The sequence below is a fragment of the Chlorocebus sabaeus genome, chromosome 15 (genome assembly GCF_047675955.1).
Source record: "Chlorocebus sabaeus isolate Y175 chromosome 15, mChlSab1.0.hap1, whole genome shotgun sequence".
Taxonomy (NCBI): domain Eukaryota; kingdom Metazoa; phylum Chordata; class Mammalia; order Primates; family Cercopithecidae; genus Chlorocebus; species Chlorocebus sabaeus.
The window spans coordinates 29,369,661-29,383,716 of record NC_132918.1 but is presented as its reverse complement, the minus strand read 5'-3'; the positions used below and the strand labels follow the sequence as shown (position 1 = coordinate 29,383,716).

At 37.2% G+C, this 14,056-nt stretch overlaps 1 protein-coding gene across 1 annotated transcript; it reads left to right on the top strand.

Moving 5' to 3' along the window:
* Positions 1 to 5,646: 5,646 nt before the first annotated feature.
* On the top strand, positions 5,647 to 12,867 carry OTOL1 (otolin 1). The gene is made up of 4 exons (XM_008008515.2): positions 5,647 to 6,007; positions 8,013 to 8,102; positions 11,179 to 11,241; positions 11,893 to 12,867. Exons 1-4 carry the CDS (start codon positions 5,647 to 5,649, stop codon positions 12,789 to 12,791), a joined length of 1,413 nt encoding a protein of 470 aa, XP_008006706.2. The 3' UTR covers positions 12,792 to 12,867.
* Positions 12,868 to 14,056: the final 1,189 nt, after the last annotated feature.

Below are 14,056 nucleotides of genomic sequence, written 5' to 3'. Positions count from 1 at the left end.
TCACTTCTACCTCATTTTATGGGCTGAAGTCACATGGTTGAACTCAGAGTCAAGGGACTGGAGTATAGAACCCATTTCTTTTGTGTGTGGCAGTGCAAAAATCCATTTAGCAAAGGGTGTGAGTACAGGGAGGGATAAAAAATTGGGGACAATGATGCAATCTACTACGTTTACTTTATTTTAGTTCAGCAAAACATCTATGGAACACCTATTATTTGCCAAACATTATACTAGTCTTTGGGAGCACAGAAACAAGAGACTTAACTTTTTCCACTGGAAGTGTTTGCAGTCTAGGCAACCTTCAGGATAAGTAAAAGGGTTTCCTGAACTTAGGTTCTCTAATTAAGGATCCCAACTTGCTATTTTGATTTTTACTTCTAACACTTCTGTTAAGATTTACACCTACTTTAGGATTAGCATTTAAGTTACGTTTTATTGTTTTAACGACTTAAAATTTGGTCAGAGGCCCTTACTTGCTTCACTCATTGTGGAAATTTTGTTTGGCTGAAATTTTATGTTTTTACGCAATCATGAAAAATTTTGGTTACAAGAAATGATGTATCTGCATCATCAGTCAAGTTACTATCAACCCCTGCTCCACTGTCTTTTGAAGAACTTTATGTTTTCCTCATCTCCAAATTCTTGGGGAGCCTTATCACAATCAAAATGCTGCCAACATTATCCTTTAACATCTGTGCTTAAATCTGGAAGCAGAAAACCACAATGCAAAGGAAACATATATGAGGACAATCCATGCCCTTCAATAGGGAACCTGAACACCTTTCTCTTATGATTAGCTCTGTTCATTACTTTCTGTAGCTCTTTGACCTCTTTTCAGATATACTGTCTGTAACTTTGTTTACCTCACACCAATAGGTTCTACTGTCAGAGTCAGACTTCTCCTCTCTCTCCTTCCTCATTACTCTCATTAAGTTCCCATTTCCTGTCTGCAGAAAGTCAGTCTCTTCTACTGAAAGATCCAGAGTTGAGATTCATGAAGGGATCACCTCAGTTCCCTTTTGCAACATCTCTGATCACTCATTAATCCTCAGGGAGCATGGCACAGTGGGAAGTACATGGGATGACTTTGGGGTCAAAACCTAGATTTTAATCCCAGCCCCGCTACTTGCTAACACTGTGATTTTGTGCAGGCTACTTCATCTCTCTGTGCTCAGTTTTAGAATCCATTATACGGGCATAGTAAATCTTATCTTGCATTGTTACTATGTGGTATAAGTGAAATAATATTATAAATAGCTAGGACAATATCTTCCATGCTCTCCCTTCTCCTCCCTGTCCCACTAGCTATCTCTTGCTTGCACCCTCAGGACTGGTTTACCAAGATACTACCATAACATCTTTGCAGGGTCAAAAATACTTTGTATGTATGGAAGACTAACACAGATACATTTAGTAGGAAGAAAGAAAGGTTATTTTGTCACATGACCTCACTTGTTTAAGAGAACATAAGAAATATCTTAGAGTATTAACACTGAGCATTCTGCAAACCCTAATACTTCTTAAAATGGTGAGAGAATTAAAAGCCACCAATATTTCCCTTCGAGCCTTCTGCCAAATCTCTGATTTCTCTTTTGCCCAAATATGTGGGCCTGGTTATTTTTGAATGTTTACAGCAAAAAGGATCCTTAGGGATGGGGCTAGGTTTTACTTTTGTTTGTATTCTGGGACCCCACATAGACTTCTTAGATGCTCAAATAAAGGTTTGTTGAACAAATGAATATTTTATTGAATGCAATTGTGTGAACTAATGAAAGTTTAATTATTTTATATCCAGACAGAATATTTCTGTGTTCTAGTTTTTGCTGGGACTGGATTTAGCTGGCTGATGCATTGTATCTGTGTTTGATGTCCTCATTCTTGTGGAATGAAGAGTGTATATGTGTGCGTGTGGGAATCTGCATTTGGGGACACAAGGGCCTATATTTGGGAAGCTGCAGTGTGATCAGCTGCTTTTCACATTTTCCTTCATTTCCTTTGTTGCATTTCATCTCTCAACACTAGACTATAAACTCTCTGAGGACAATGACCATGCCTTATGTTTGTTGTTACCATACATGATATTTTAGGGCTTGTTAACACTGTCAATATTCAATAAATATTGGTTGATTGGATGAATATGGTAACAAAGACAACTCAAAGGAAAGTTAGCATTTTTCTATTTTTATATGATTTTGGAAACAAAGCATCTTGTCTTTCTCCTTTTTTATCTGCACTGATTTATATTTGTTTCATCCATAGCTCTGTTCCACGGAGCTTCCTTTGGATTTATTGTGCTTTAATCTCATCTTTATAAATGCCACATGATTTGTGGAAAAGGGTTTAGACTCTGAAATTAAAGAGACCTACATCTATAACTTACAGGTTGTGTGACCCTGGGGAAGGTACATAACCTCTTGGTGCCTGTTATCTCATCTGTGAAGGTGAATAATGGTGTCACCCACCTGCTGGAGCTGGCTTTGTTTCCCCTTAAGTTAAGAATCTTTTCCAACTTTTATTTCAGGTTCGGGGGTATGTGTGCAGGTTTGTTACCTAGGTATGTTGTGTGATGCTGAGGCTTGAGGTACAAATGATCCAATCCCCAGGTACTGAGCATAGTACTCTATAGTTAGTTGTTCAAAACTTGCCTCCGTCTCTCCTCCCTACCCCTTCTAGTAGTCTCCGGTTTTTATTGTTGCCATCTTTATGTCCATGACTACCCAATGTTTAGTTTCCACTTATAAGTGAGAACATGCAGTATTTGGTTTTTGGTTCTTGCATTAATTTGTATATGATAATAACCTCTAGCTGCATCTATGTTGCTTCAAAGGACATGATTCCATTCTTTTTTATGACTGCATAGTACTCCATGGTGTATATGCACCACATTTTCTTCATCCAGTCCACTGTTGATAGGTACCTAGATTGATTTCATGTCTTTGTTATTGCAAATAATGCTGCAATGAGCATGCTAATGCATGTGTCTTATTGGGAGAAAAATTTGTTTTCTTTTGGATATATATCCAGTAATAGGATTGCTGGGTCAAATAGTAGTTCTGTTTTAAGTTCCTTGAGAAATCTTCAAACTGCTTTCCATAGTGGCTAAATTAATTTAACTCCCACTAACAGTGTACAAGCATTCCCTTTTCTTCTCATCTTCACTGAAATCTGTTAGTTTTTGACTTTTTAATAGTAGTCATTTTGACTGGTGTGAGATGATATCTCACTGTGGTTTTGACTTGCATTTTTCTTTTGATTAGTGATGCTGAGCATTTTTTCATCTTTGTTGGTCGCTTGCATGTCTTCTTTTGAAAAGTGTCATCTAATGTCATTTGTCCATTTTTTAATGTGATAATTTGTTTTTTTGCTTGTTGAACTGTTTAAGTTCCTTATAGATTGACTATTAGATCTTTTCAGATGATAATTTGATAATATTTTCTTCCATTCTGTAGGTTGCCTCTTTACTCTGTTGATAGTTTCTTTTGCTGTGCTTAAGCTCCTTGGTGTAATTAGGTCCCACTTGTCAATTTTTCTTTTTGTTGAAATTGCTTTTGAGGGCTTAGTCATAATTTTTTCCCCAAGGCTGATGTCCAGAGTGGCATTTTCTAGTCTTTTTTTTTTCTTGGATTCTGATAGTTTGAGGTCTTACATTTAAATCTGTAATCCATCTTGAATTAATTTTTGCATAGAGTGAAAGGTAGGGGTCCAGTTTCATTCTTCTTTATATGGTTAACTAGCTATCACAGGACAATTTACTGAATAGGAAGTCCTTTCTGCATCACTTATTTTGTTGACTTTATCAAAGATCAAATGGTCACAGATGTGTGGCTTTATTTCTGGATACGCTATCCTGTTTCACTGGTCTATGTGTCTGTTTTTGTACCAGTACCATGCTGTTTTGGTTATTGTAGGCTTACAGTATAGTTTGAAATCAGTTAATGTAATGCCTCTGGCTTTGTTCTTTTTGCTTAGGATTGCTTTGGCTATTAGGACTCTTTTTTTGGTCCCACATGAATTTTAGAGTAGTTTTTTTCTAGTCATGTGAAAAGTCACATTGATAGATTGAAATAAATAGTGTTAAATCTGTCAATGCTTTGGGCAGTATGACCACTTTAACAATATTGATTCTTCTAATCCATGAGCATGGAATGTTTTTTTCATTTATTTGTGTCATGTCTGATTTCTTTCAGCAGTGTTTTGTAGTTCTCCTTGTAGTTCTCCAGATCTTTCACTTCCTTCCTTAGATGTACTCTTAGGTATTTTTTTCATGGCATTGTAAATGGAATTACAATCTTGATGTGATTTGACTCCCAGCTTGAATGTTATTGGTCTATAGAACCCCTACTGATTTTTGTGCATTAATCTTCTTTCCTGAAACTTTACTAAAGTCATTTATCAGTCCCAGGAGACTTTTGGCAGTCTATGGTTTTCTAGGTATATAATCATATTTTCTGCAAAGAGAGAGAGTTTGACTTCTTCTTTTCCTATTTGAATGCCATTTATTTCTTTCTCTTGCCTAATTGCTCTGGCTAGCACTTCCAGTACTATGTTGAATAGGAGGGATGAGAGAGAGCATCCTTGTCATGTTCCAGTTCTCAAGGGGGAATGGAGAGCTGTTGTGAGACCTTATTAGATTAATTAATGTAAGGCATCTACTCAGAGTAGGTACTGTATAAACAGTAGACCTTACTATCTTTATTTCCATTATCTTTACTTTGTTACTATTTATCTTAATTATGGCTGCCTTCTTCTATCAGGAAATGTGGATTCATAACTCTGACTATCTGTTAGCAGCCCCTAGACTGCTAGGAATTGATTGGGAATGGAATACTCTGAACTATCAAAATTTCACCTCATTAGAAACCTTACATCATATCACTTTGGACATTGCCAAAGGCCTTTTAAGAATAACCACATTTTGTCCCATTAAAATAATACAAGAATAAATGTGCATTTCTAGAAAAACTCCCTAAATTACAAAGCAAAGAAGTGGAGAGTTAAATGCCATATGAGGAGTCTAAGGATGTAGCATATATTCAGATTTATTATTTTTAATTGTCTCTCTCTTCACATTAAAATAGATGTTCAAAAATTACTCTCACAACAGGACCATTATCCTTAGTAGATTTAATGACTATTCCACAGTATTTTTTCTTGAAATAATTGAGTTTGCTGGAATAAACTATTCAGTTCAATATTTTTCATCTCCCTCTAATACAAATGTATTTGATTTCTATAAATCTGAGTGTGATCAGTCAGGAAATTATACACATTTATCTTCCACAGGGTATATGAGCTATTAAGTCATGTTGTATTTATTATAGATCATGTTTGCTATTTGGCAAGATAGTTTGAATGGTTGGGAACAATATATAATACTGAGAAAGCAATCAGAAAGATGAATTGAAGTAAAGTGTTCTTTATAATAAATAAATACATAAAATATTCTGTAGTGATTCAAGCACACATTTACATACAAAATATATTGAAAATATATCATTCTATATTATGCATATTGTTCATTCTTATGGTTCATATACATATATATTTCTTTTATATGAGTATATATTTATATCACTTAGTCTTTTCATTTGGACCTCATGTAATATGTATATATTTTCCTATTATATCTTTCTTCCAGCCTCAAATATGTGGATGTTTTCTTGGCTTTGTGCTATTTTAATTATTTTGGCTATTGCTGGCATGAACACAATAGCAAAGACCACACCATATGCCAAATTTACGAAGAAATCTGAGGGAAGAGAGATGCCAAAGGGTCTAAAACCATCCAGTGGCCCACTTCCAGAAGAAGAAACCCTCTTCACAGAAATGGCTGAAATGGCAGAACCAATCACCAAACCCTCGGCCTTGGATTCTGTCTTTGGCACTGGCACTCTCTTTCCCTTTGAAAACTTCACACTTGACACAGCTGATTTCTTTTTGAATTGTTGTGATTGTTGTTCACCTGTACCTGGCCAGAAAGGAGAACCTGGAGAGACTGGACAGCCAGGTATTTGAAAATATAAGAAGTCATGTTTCTCACTTGTACATTGGTAGAGTTGAGAGGTAGGTTGTGGGGTGAAATTGCCCCAAGAGTTTCTACGTTGTCATGCAAATAATAACAGGTCTAGGTGTCACATTATTATAAAACCAAATGGGTGCTGTGTTGCCCAATGTGGTAATTAATAAATATTAAATTAAAATTGAATAAGGTAAAAAATTCAGTTCATCAGTCACATTAGCCACAGTTCAAGTGCTCAACAGCCACTGTTTGGACAGCACAGATAGCTTTTCCATCATTGTAGACAATTCTACTGGACAGGGCTGGTGAGAGCAAAGTCAGGGATTACCATCCCCTGCATAGTGCTGTGGTTCTTTAAGATGCACAGGTTTATAACCAGTACAATTTTTTCATTAGTGGCTGATTTAAAAAGGGTAAATGAAACTTCTGTTGCCTTGCAAGAATGTGTGCTGACTGATGGATTTTCTGAGTGCTATTTGTAGTTAGGATTAGAAATGGAATGGCTCTGAGGTGGAGAGTAAAGCTTAGGATTCCATTTGCTTCTCATTGAATTTCTGAGGCAATACTGTGTCGTTGCTCAATGATTTTCTCAATTGAATGCCATGGTTATGTATTTCAAGATTTCAGATGTCTATAATATATACATGATGAATATGCTCGCAGCTTTATTCTAACACATTTCAGCTTTTACATGTCATCTAGAAGAGAACTCAAGGTAAAGTTAAGATCAGAATGCCAACTTAAAATTCACCATTCCCTGAGGAATTTAATGCTATAAACTCAGCAATTATACATCTTCACCAAATGGGATGAATACATCTTCATTCATTTCATCCCATTTTAGGGACCCTTTGGGAAATGCGGTTAGTATTTATGCAGAGCTGCAGTAAGGAGTCAAGGAGATGGGCTGTAGCTTGGGCACCAAGATATCAGGATTGCTAAAACATTACTGAAAATTTTAATGAGAGTGAGAAAATTATATTTACCAGAAGTCTTAATATCCTATCTGGCTAGTAAGCTGCTAGGGGGTGCAAATTCCAAGGGCATGGTCAAGTAGACACAGCTGGTTGCTAAACTATTTGCTAAGGCTGTGACTTCTGTAACGTCAGGGCTTTTGTTTTACCCAGTGGTGGATTTAGCTGGGCTGTTCTCAGGGTTCATTCTCTCCTCTAAATATATATGACAAACAACTCCAAGGTGTGCCAAGTTATTACCCTGCCTAGGGAGCTCATATGTCTTAGTCTGCTGGTTCTGCCACAGAGCATAGTGCTTAAGAGCTCAGAATGCTGAGACTATCTTGGTCCCACTTAGGGAAGCTACTCTGCTTTGGGAAATCTTAGTCCAGTCTTTGGGTCTTGGCTTAATGCCATTTTCTCAAGGAAGCCTCTGATCTCATCAATTAAGTCCCCAGTAAGACCTTCGTATTTTTCTTTATGTCATTTACTACAATTTGACAATTTCTATGTATTTGTGTGGCTATTTGTTCAATGTTTGTCTTCCATAGACTCTCAGCCTCATGAGAGTAGGGACTGCTGGAATATTGATGGCTGCATTCCTAACACCTTGCGAGGTGCTTGGTGTATAGGAGACCTCAGAAATAGTTAATGAATGAATGAGCAAGTGAATAAAAGGCAAATGCAAAGGTGCTAGGTGTTTTTACTTCCAATGTGGAAGTGTGGTCCACATGAGGTTAAGTGTCAGATTATCATTTTGGTCCTGTTTGATATAGTGCTGCTTCCCTGAATCATTTCATCACTGCCATGAATACAGTGACAAGTACTAATGGGCTCACTTTATCTATTCAGGTACTACAAAAATGCAAATCAGACAAAAATATTGCCCTTAGGACTCTGGGATGGTTTATTCTCACTCAGATGTTATCATTAGGTCATTGATACTTATTGATTGCAATAAAATGCTTTTTTTCCCCTTATCTAATGAACTTCAAAAGAGAAATTTTATATTCTGATGTGATTTACAATCCCATTTCTAGGTGCTAAAGGAGAGGCTGGAAATTTGGGGATCCCAGGGCCACCAGGAGTTGTTGGGCCCCAAGGCCCTAAAGGCTACAAAGGAGAGAAAGGTAGGTACTTCATTCATGTCAAAACTCAAGGGACATCCTGCATAATTTTTCAGAAGAGCAATTTGCTACTTAAATACTAGATTCCTGAAGGTGAGTCAATTTTAAAAAATGTAAATACTTGGTAGAACACATTATATTTGATATAAATATGTTAACTTTCTAAATAGCCAACTGAGAAATTTTAAGCTTACCTGGGAACATTGCACGCCTGCATGCAGGCACACAGATTGTCACACAGCTTTTCCATCTCTCATTGGTCACCTGGCTGACCTAGTCACCAGCAGCCATAGAGTGGATAGTCCCTGGGGAAGGGTACAGAGATAGGTATCTTCCTGTACATGCTCATGTGAGCCTACTTCCTTTGTATGCAAATAATTTTGTATTAGATGGAACTAACTAGAGCAGGCAATTCTCTGAATATTCAGTTTAGGTGGATAGTATGCCTGCTAAAAGGAATTTAATATATCCCTTGGCTCACTCTGAAATCAGAGGCAGTGTCAGTGGTGGGAAGACATCTTAATTAAAACAGAAGTAATCAAACTTATAATAATGACATTGGGCCAGTCATTTTCTTTCACCTGGAAATTGAAGGAGATGAACTAGATATTTATTTATACCTTGTTTACTATCAAAGAAGATTTGTCGTTATGAGTGCCTTTATAGCTCTTTTCAAGCTCAGAAATTCTGTAATTCCATAAGTGTATCAGTAAAGAAGGCTTTCTGCCCCAGGAAATCCCTGGTTCTATAAGTGCTTAAAGGTACTGAAGGAAAGCTACAGATTCACTAGGATATTTAGAAATTCCTAAGTGAATACCAGCAGCCTGTAGAAATACCATCTATCCATCAAGTTAAATGTTTTAGCCTCAGTGTCACATGTCAAAAGACCTAATACCATCTATACATCACCCTCCACATGGCTCAGGAACTGCCTAACTCATTTCTGGTAGAACATTCAGTGAAGTAATTACTCAAAAAAGATGCTAAGGGAAGAGAGAGCTACTTCACACTTGTCAGTTATGTGATTTTCATTCTTGGAAACATTTAATCCTTTTGTGCCTGAATTATGTTAGCAGAAAACCTTGTGAAATAAAGATGAGCGATGAACCTCCCCAGTGATTCATACATTTTGGAAGCTAGACTTCTGGAAACAGAAGAAAAAATAGGGAGGAGTAATAAAATAAGGTTCTTAAGAACACACTTTGATGAAGGATCAAAAGTAGAAATTCATTCAGTCGTTCTTTATAAAGTAGCAACTGTACTTTCCTTTCACTTCCAGGCTTAGCTTGGACTCTTGGTTAAGATAGAAAGTTAGAAAAAAAAATGAGTTGAATGATTCCACTCTAGTTAATCATGACCTGGTTGAGTAAATTAGGGGAAGCAACCAAACTTTTTAAAAGAACTCAAGAACTAGCATAACTCTGTGTGGTGAAGGTTGATATTTGAGTATTGGCAAAGACTAGGAATAGAATCGGCTCTTCTCTTCCATTTAGGGCTGGGTTCTCTCAAAATGCATCCAGTTATTTTCCTGATGGCCTATGGTTTAATTTCCAAATTTTCCTTTTTATGCAGAGTGGTGTTGGGGTAGCTAGCAACTTAGAAAACTCTGCTAAATGACCTATGGTGGGATTTCTCTAGTTGTTCTTATGAAACTGGGGGGAGTCTATTCTCACCACTTTTAATTTGGCTTAGGATTTATTTTTTCCCTCACAAAAATAAAACAAAAGATGTTAGTTATATCATAAACAATATAGGTAGCAAATTGATGCCAACCAATGTTATATGTAGTTGTATTTGACTCTGTCCAATCCTTTAAAGTTTTTCATACCTCAGCTTCTCTTGTTGATAAAATGATGACAAAAATATCTTCCCTACTCTTCTTGAAAGGCAGGTGCTATAAACTTTTGTAAATTTAAAATTTTCCAATTGATTAAATGTGTTATGTTATATGAACCTGTGTGTTACAGAAGAAGGTGTGTTAATGTCAAGTAAAAATTATGTTAAATAAAAAGGCTGGATTAAGTAAAGAAAAGGTAAGAGCTTTGAACAATTATCTGCACCAAGTAAATGTGTAATAAGAGTGAGATATTATCAATGCTATTATTGTTGTTATGCTAATTTATAGTTGAAATCAATTCGGTGTGACTGAACTATAATAGTATGGGCTTTTAGTGAGGCCCAATATAAAACTATATTTTGTGGTAATATGACAATTATCTGAAAATACAGATGTTTTCATTTTTTTCAACTATGAATTCCTACAGTCCTGTACTTACGTGGATGCTCCATATAAAGAACAGGTATTTTTTTCCTGGACATTTTTTTGTTATCACTAGTTTTAGCCAACTGCAGGATGTTGTGTCCTGTGTTTAAACTTGTAGGGAACATGGCATTATTTCTCAGGCGTTGTGGCCATATAAAGAAGGCATTTTAACTTTAATCAAAATTCATGTTGGGAAAAGCATGAATACTTACATATATAATACAAGCAGAATGTCATGAGTTTTATGAGAGGTTTGAAGAGCCATGGAAATGCTGAGGGCAAAGATGAATTCTCTTTGAAGGGATCACTGCCTCCAGATCTCTTTTAAATAGTTTACCCATTGAAATTAATTATTCCTAATGACCCTCAATACATTTATGTTTTTTTTTTTTTTGGACAGAGTCTCACTCTGTCACCCAGGCTAAAGTGCAGCAGTGTGATCTCGGCTTACAGAAATCTCCACCTCCTGGGTTCAAGTGATTCTTGTGCCTCAGCCTTCCAAGTAGCTGGGACTACAGGTGTGCACCACCACACTCAGCTAATTTTTTGTATTTTTTGTAGAGATGGGGTTTCACCATGTTGGCCAGGCTGGCCTCGAACTCCTGACCTCAGGTGATCCACCTGCCTCGGCCTCCCACAGTGTTGGGATTATAGGATTGAGCCACCGTGCCCGGCCTACATTCTTTTTCCACACAATTTTACCTTTAGCCCATTTTGGTTAAAGAAAACACTGGAATGTGACATGGTTGTGAGAGGAATATTAAATATATCATAAATGATGTAGTTGGTAAAGAGTTAATCTTGATATCATTTTAGGACTCAAAGGAGAACGTGGGGACCAAGGAGTTCCAGGATACCCAGGAAAACCTGGAGCACAAGGTAGAGCATGAAATGTATCTACTGTGTACAGTCATGTGCACAACATAGCCCTTCATTCTCTTCCTGTTTGTATTTAAAATTATTGGGGAGGTAAGCTGAAAATACAAATTACTGTTATTCTTCTAATAATTTGGTGTACTGACTTGATGAAGGAGAACTAGTCTAGGAATTTGGAGACCAGGTAATAGTATCTGTGTTCTGCTTCTCTCTCTAGCTGTCAATGGAAAATAAAAATCCCTCACTCGTTCTGGGTCTCAGGTTCCTTGTCAATAATAATTTAGGCTCGAATGGACAATATGGGGATTTAGGGGAATACCTGGGTTAGGCCAAAATGCAAAGGGTAATGGAATACAATGAACAACTACAGTCCTAATATTCTTTATTATCTTAAAAGTAAAAAACAAAAATAACTAGATATATGACATCTGAATATAAGCCACTGTTTCTTGGAAGCATTAACTATTCCACTTCTAAGAGCATGGCATAATATAAATTATTCATTGTCAGAGCCTCCTAAGCACAATTTTTACTGAGGCAAGAACCAGGTTTCCTAATTAGTAGGTTTGTTTCTACTTTTTTGAGTTCTGTGGTAATAGCATGCTGCTTATGGCCTACGTGGTCCTTAAACATTATTTTAATTTTCCATTTCAGGTGAACCTGGCCCTAAGGGAGATAAAGGAAACACTGGTTTGGGAGGAGTGAAAGGACAAAAAGGCTCCAAGGGAGACACATGTGGGAATTGTACCAAAGGAGAAAAAGGAGACCAAGGGGCTATGGGCTCACCGGGCCTGCATGGAAGGCCTGGAGCCAAGGGAGAGAAGGGGGAGATGGGGGATAAGGGCTTCTGTGGAGATTCTGGGGAGAGGGGAGGAAAAGGACAGAAAGGTGAGGTGGGTATGAAAGGAGAAAAAGGTAGCAAAGGAGACAGTGGAATGGAAGGCAAAAGTGGCCACAGTGGTCTGCCTGGGGCCAAAGGTGATCCAGGGGTTAAAGGAGAAAAGGGAGAGTTAGGTCCTCCTGGTCTCCTGGGACCTACTGGGCCAAAGGGTGACACTGGCAGCAAAGGGGTCCGAGGCTCCATTGGGAAGAAGGGCTTTCGGGGCTTTAAAGGCTCCAAGGGTGAGGTGGCTAGAGTGCCCCGGTCGGCTTTCAGTGCTGCTTTGTCAAAGCCTTTTCCTCCTCCTAACATCCCCATCAAATTTGAAAAGGTTCTCTATAACGACCAAGGGAATTATAGTCCTGTCACTGGGAAGTTTAACTGCTCTATTCCTGGGACATATGTTTTTTCCTACCATGTTACGGTGAGGGGGCGACCTGCTCGAATCAGTCTGTTGGCCCAGAATAAGAAGCAGTTCAAGTCCAGAGAAACTCTCTATGGTCACGAAATAGATCAGGCCTCTCTCCTCATCATCTTGAAATTAAGTGCAGGAGACCAAGTCTGGCTTGAAGTGTCAAAAGATTGGAATGGGGTGTATGTCAGTGCTGAGGATGACAGCATTTTTACTGGGTTCCTTTTGTACCCAGAGGAAACTTCTGGAATTTCACCATAAATGTGTGTCCTGAATCCTGTAGTTTAGATTTAGTGGAATAAGTCAGTTAACATAGAGTAGTGCCATTAAAAAACAACTTCCATGTTTTCAAGATTATAAAAATAATACAGAAAAATTAAAAGAAGTCACCTAGAGTCAATTACTATTCCTATTTTAAGGCACCTCCTTTAAAAATATTTATATGTATTTGAGAGCATATGTCTACTAACTTTGTAGCTAGCTTTTAAAATTTAGCATTATAATATTAGCATTACTCATTCAATTTAAGTACAATAATTAATATTTGTATACAAAGTATGAATGAGATTTAAAATTAATAAATATATTCTTACTAAATATCTTCTATATCTCAGATAAATGTGTGTCACTTCTTTCTGTGTGAATTGTAGAGTATGACAGCAAGTTTTTGACTCTCTTGGGTGGGTTGCCGTCTGACAAAATGGAACTACTCTCATGTTAGTTTAATTCATGGAGATGACACAGAAAGGGTGGCAAAGACTAGCTAACGGATATTTAAAATTTATCAATGTGTAAAGCTTTGTGCAGGAAACTTGTATTATCTGGACTTGTGTGTTGGGTAAAATGTAAGAAAAAGTTGATAATCATAGTGAAGATGAAATCATTCATCAAATTATTGTGCTTAGCAGAACTGAATGTCCCCAAAAGAATCAAGAATAAAATGAAATCATTATTGATCTGAATTTTTGCCTTTTCTTCATGATAGAACATTTAATTAGGATAAATTCTTTGGCATCATTATCATCATCTCTATAATAAGTAATTCCAGTTATTTAGAGATAACACTGCTAGAGCAGGTGGGGATTTGGGAGTTCATTTGCAATGCAAATGTATAATAATTGTGAATATTTGATAATTCAGTGGTTTCTTTTTTCTTTATTTTTTGAGACAGGATTTTGCTCTGTAGCCCAAGCTGGAGTGCAGTGGAGCGATTCTGGCTCACTGCATCCTCAACTTCCTATGCCCAAGCATTCCTCCCACCTTAGCCTCCCAAGTACCTGGGACCACAGGACTTTGTCACCATGCTTGGCTAATTTATTTATTTATTCTTTATTTTTGTATAGATAGAATCTCCCTATGTTACCCAGGCTGGTCTTAAACTCCTGGGCTCAAGTGATCTTCCTGCCTTGGTCTCCTAAAGTGTTGGGATTACAGGTGTGAGCCACTGCGCCTGGCTGGTTTAATTTTTTTAAAAAAGAAAATTTACTGAATCCAAATTGAATTTGGTTCTATGAAGGTATAGTTAT

Bases quoted from the DNA above. Each gene is read 5' to 3' on its own strand.
- OTOL1 (XM_008008515.2), top strand. From the start codon at position 5,647: ATGTGGATGTTTTCTTGGCTTTGTGCTATTTTAATTATTTTGGCTATT. The intron at 6,008-8,012 runs GTATTTGAAAAT...TCCCATTTCTAG, and splicing joins TGGAGAGACTGGACAGCCAG to GTGCTAAAGGAGAGGCTGGA. The intron at 11,242-11,892 runs GTAGAGCATGAA...TTTCCATTTCAG, and splicing joins AGGAAAACCTGGAGCACAAG to GTGAACCTGGCCCTAAGGGA.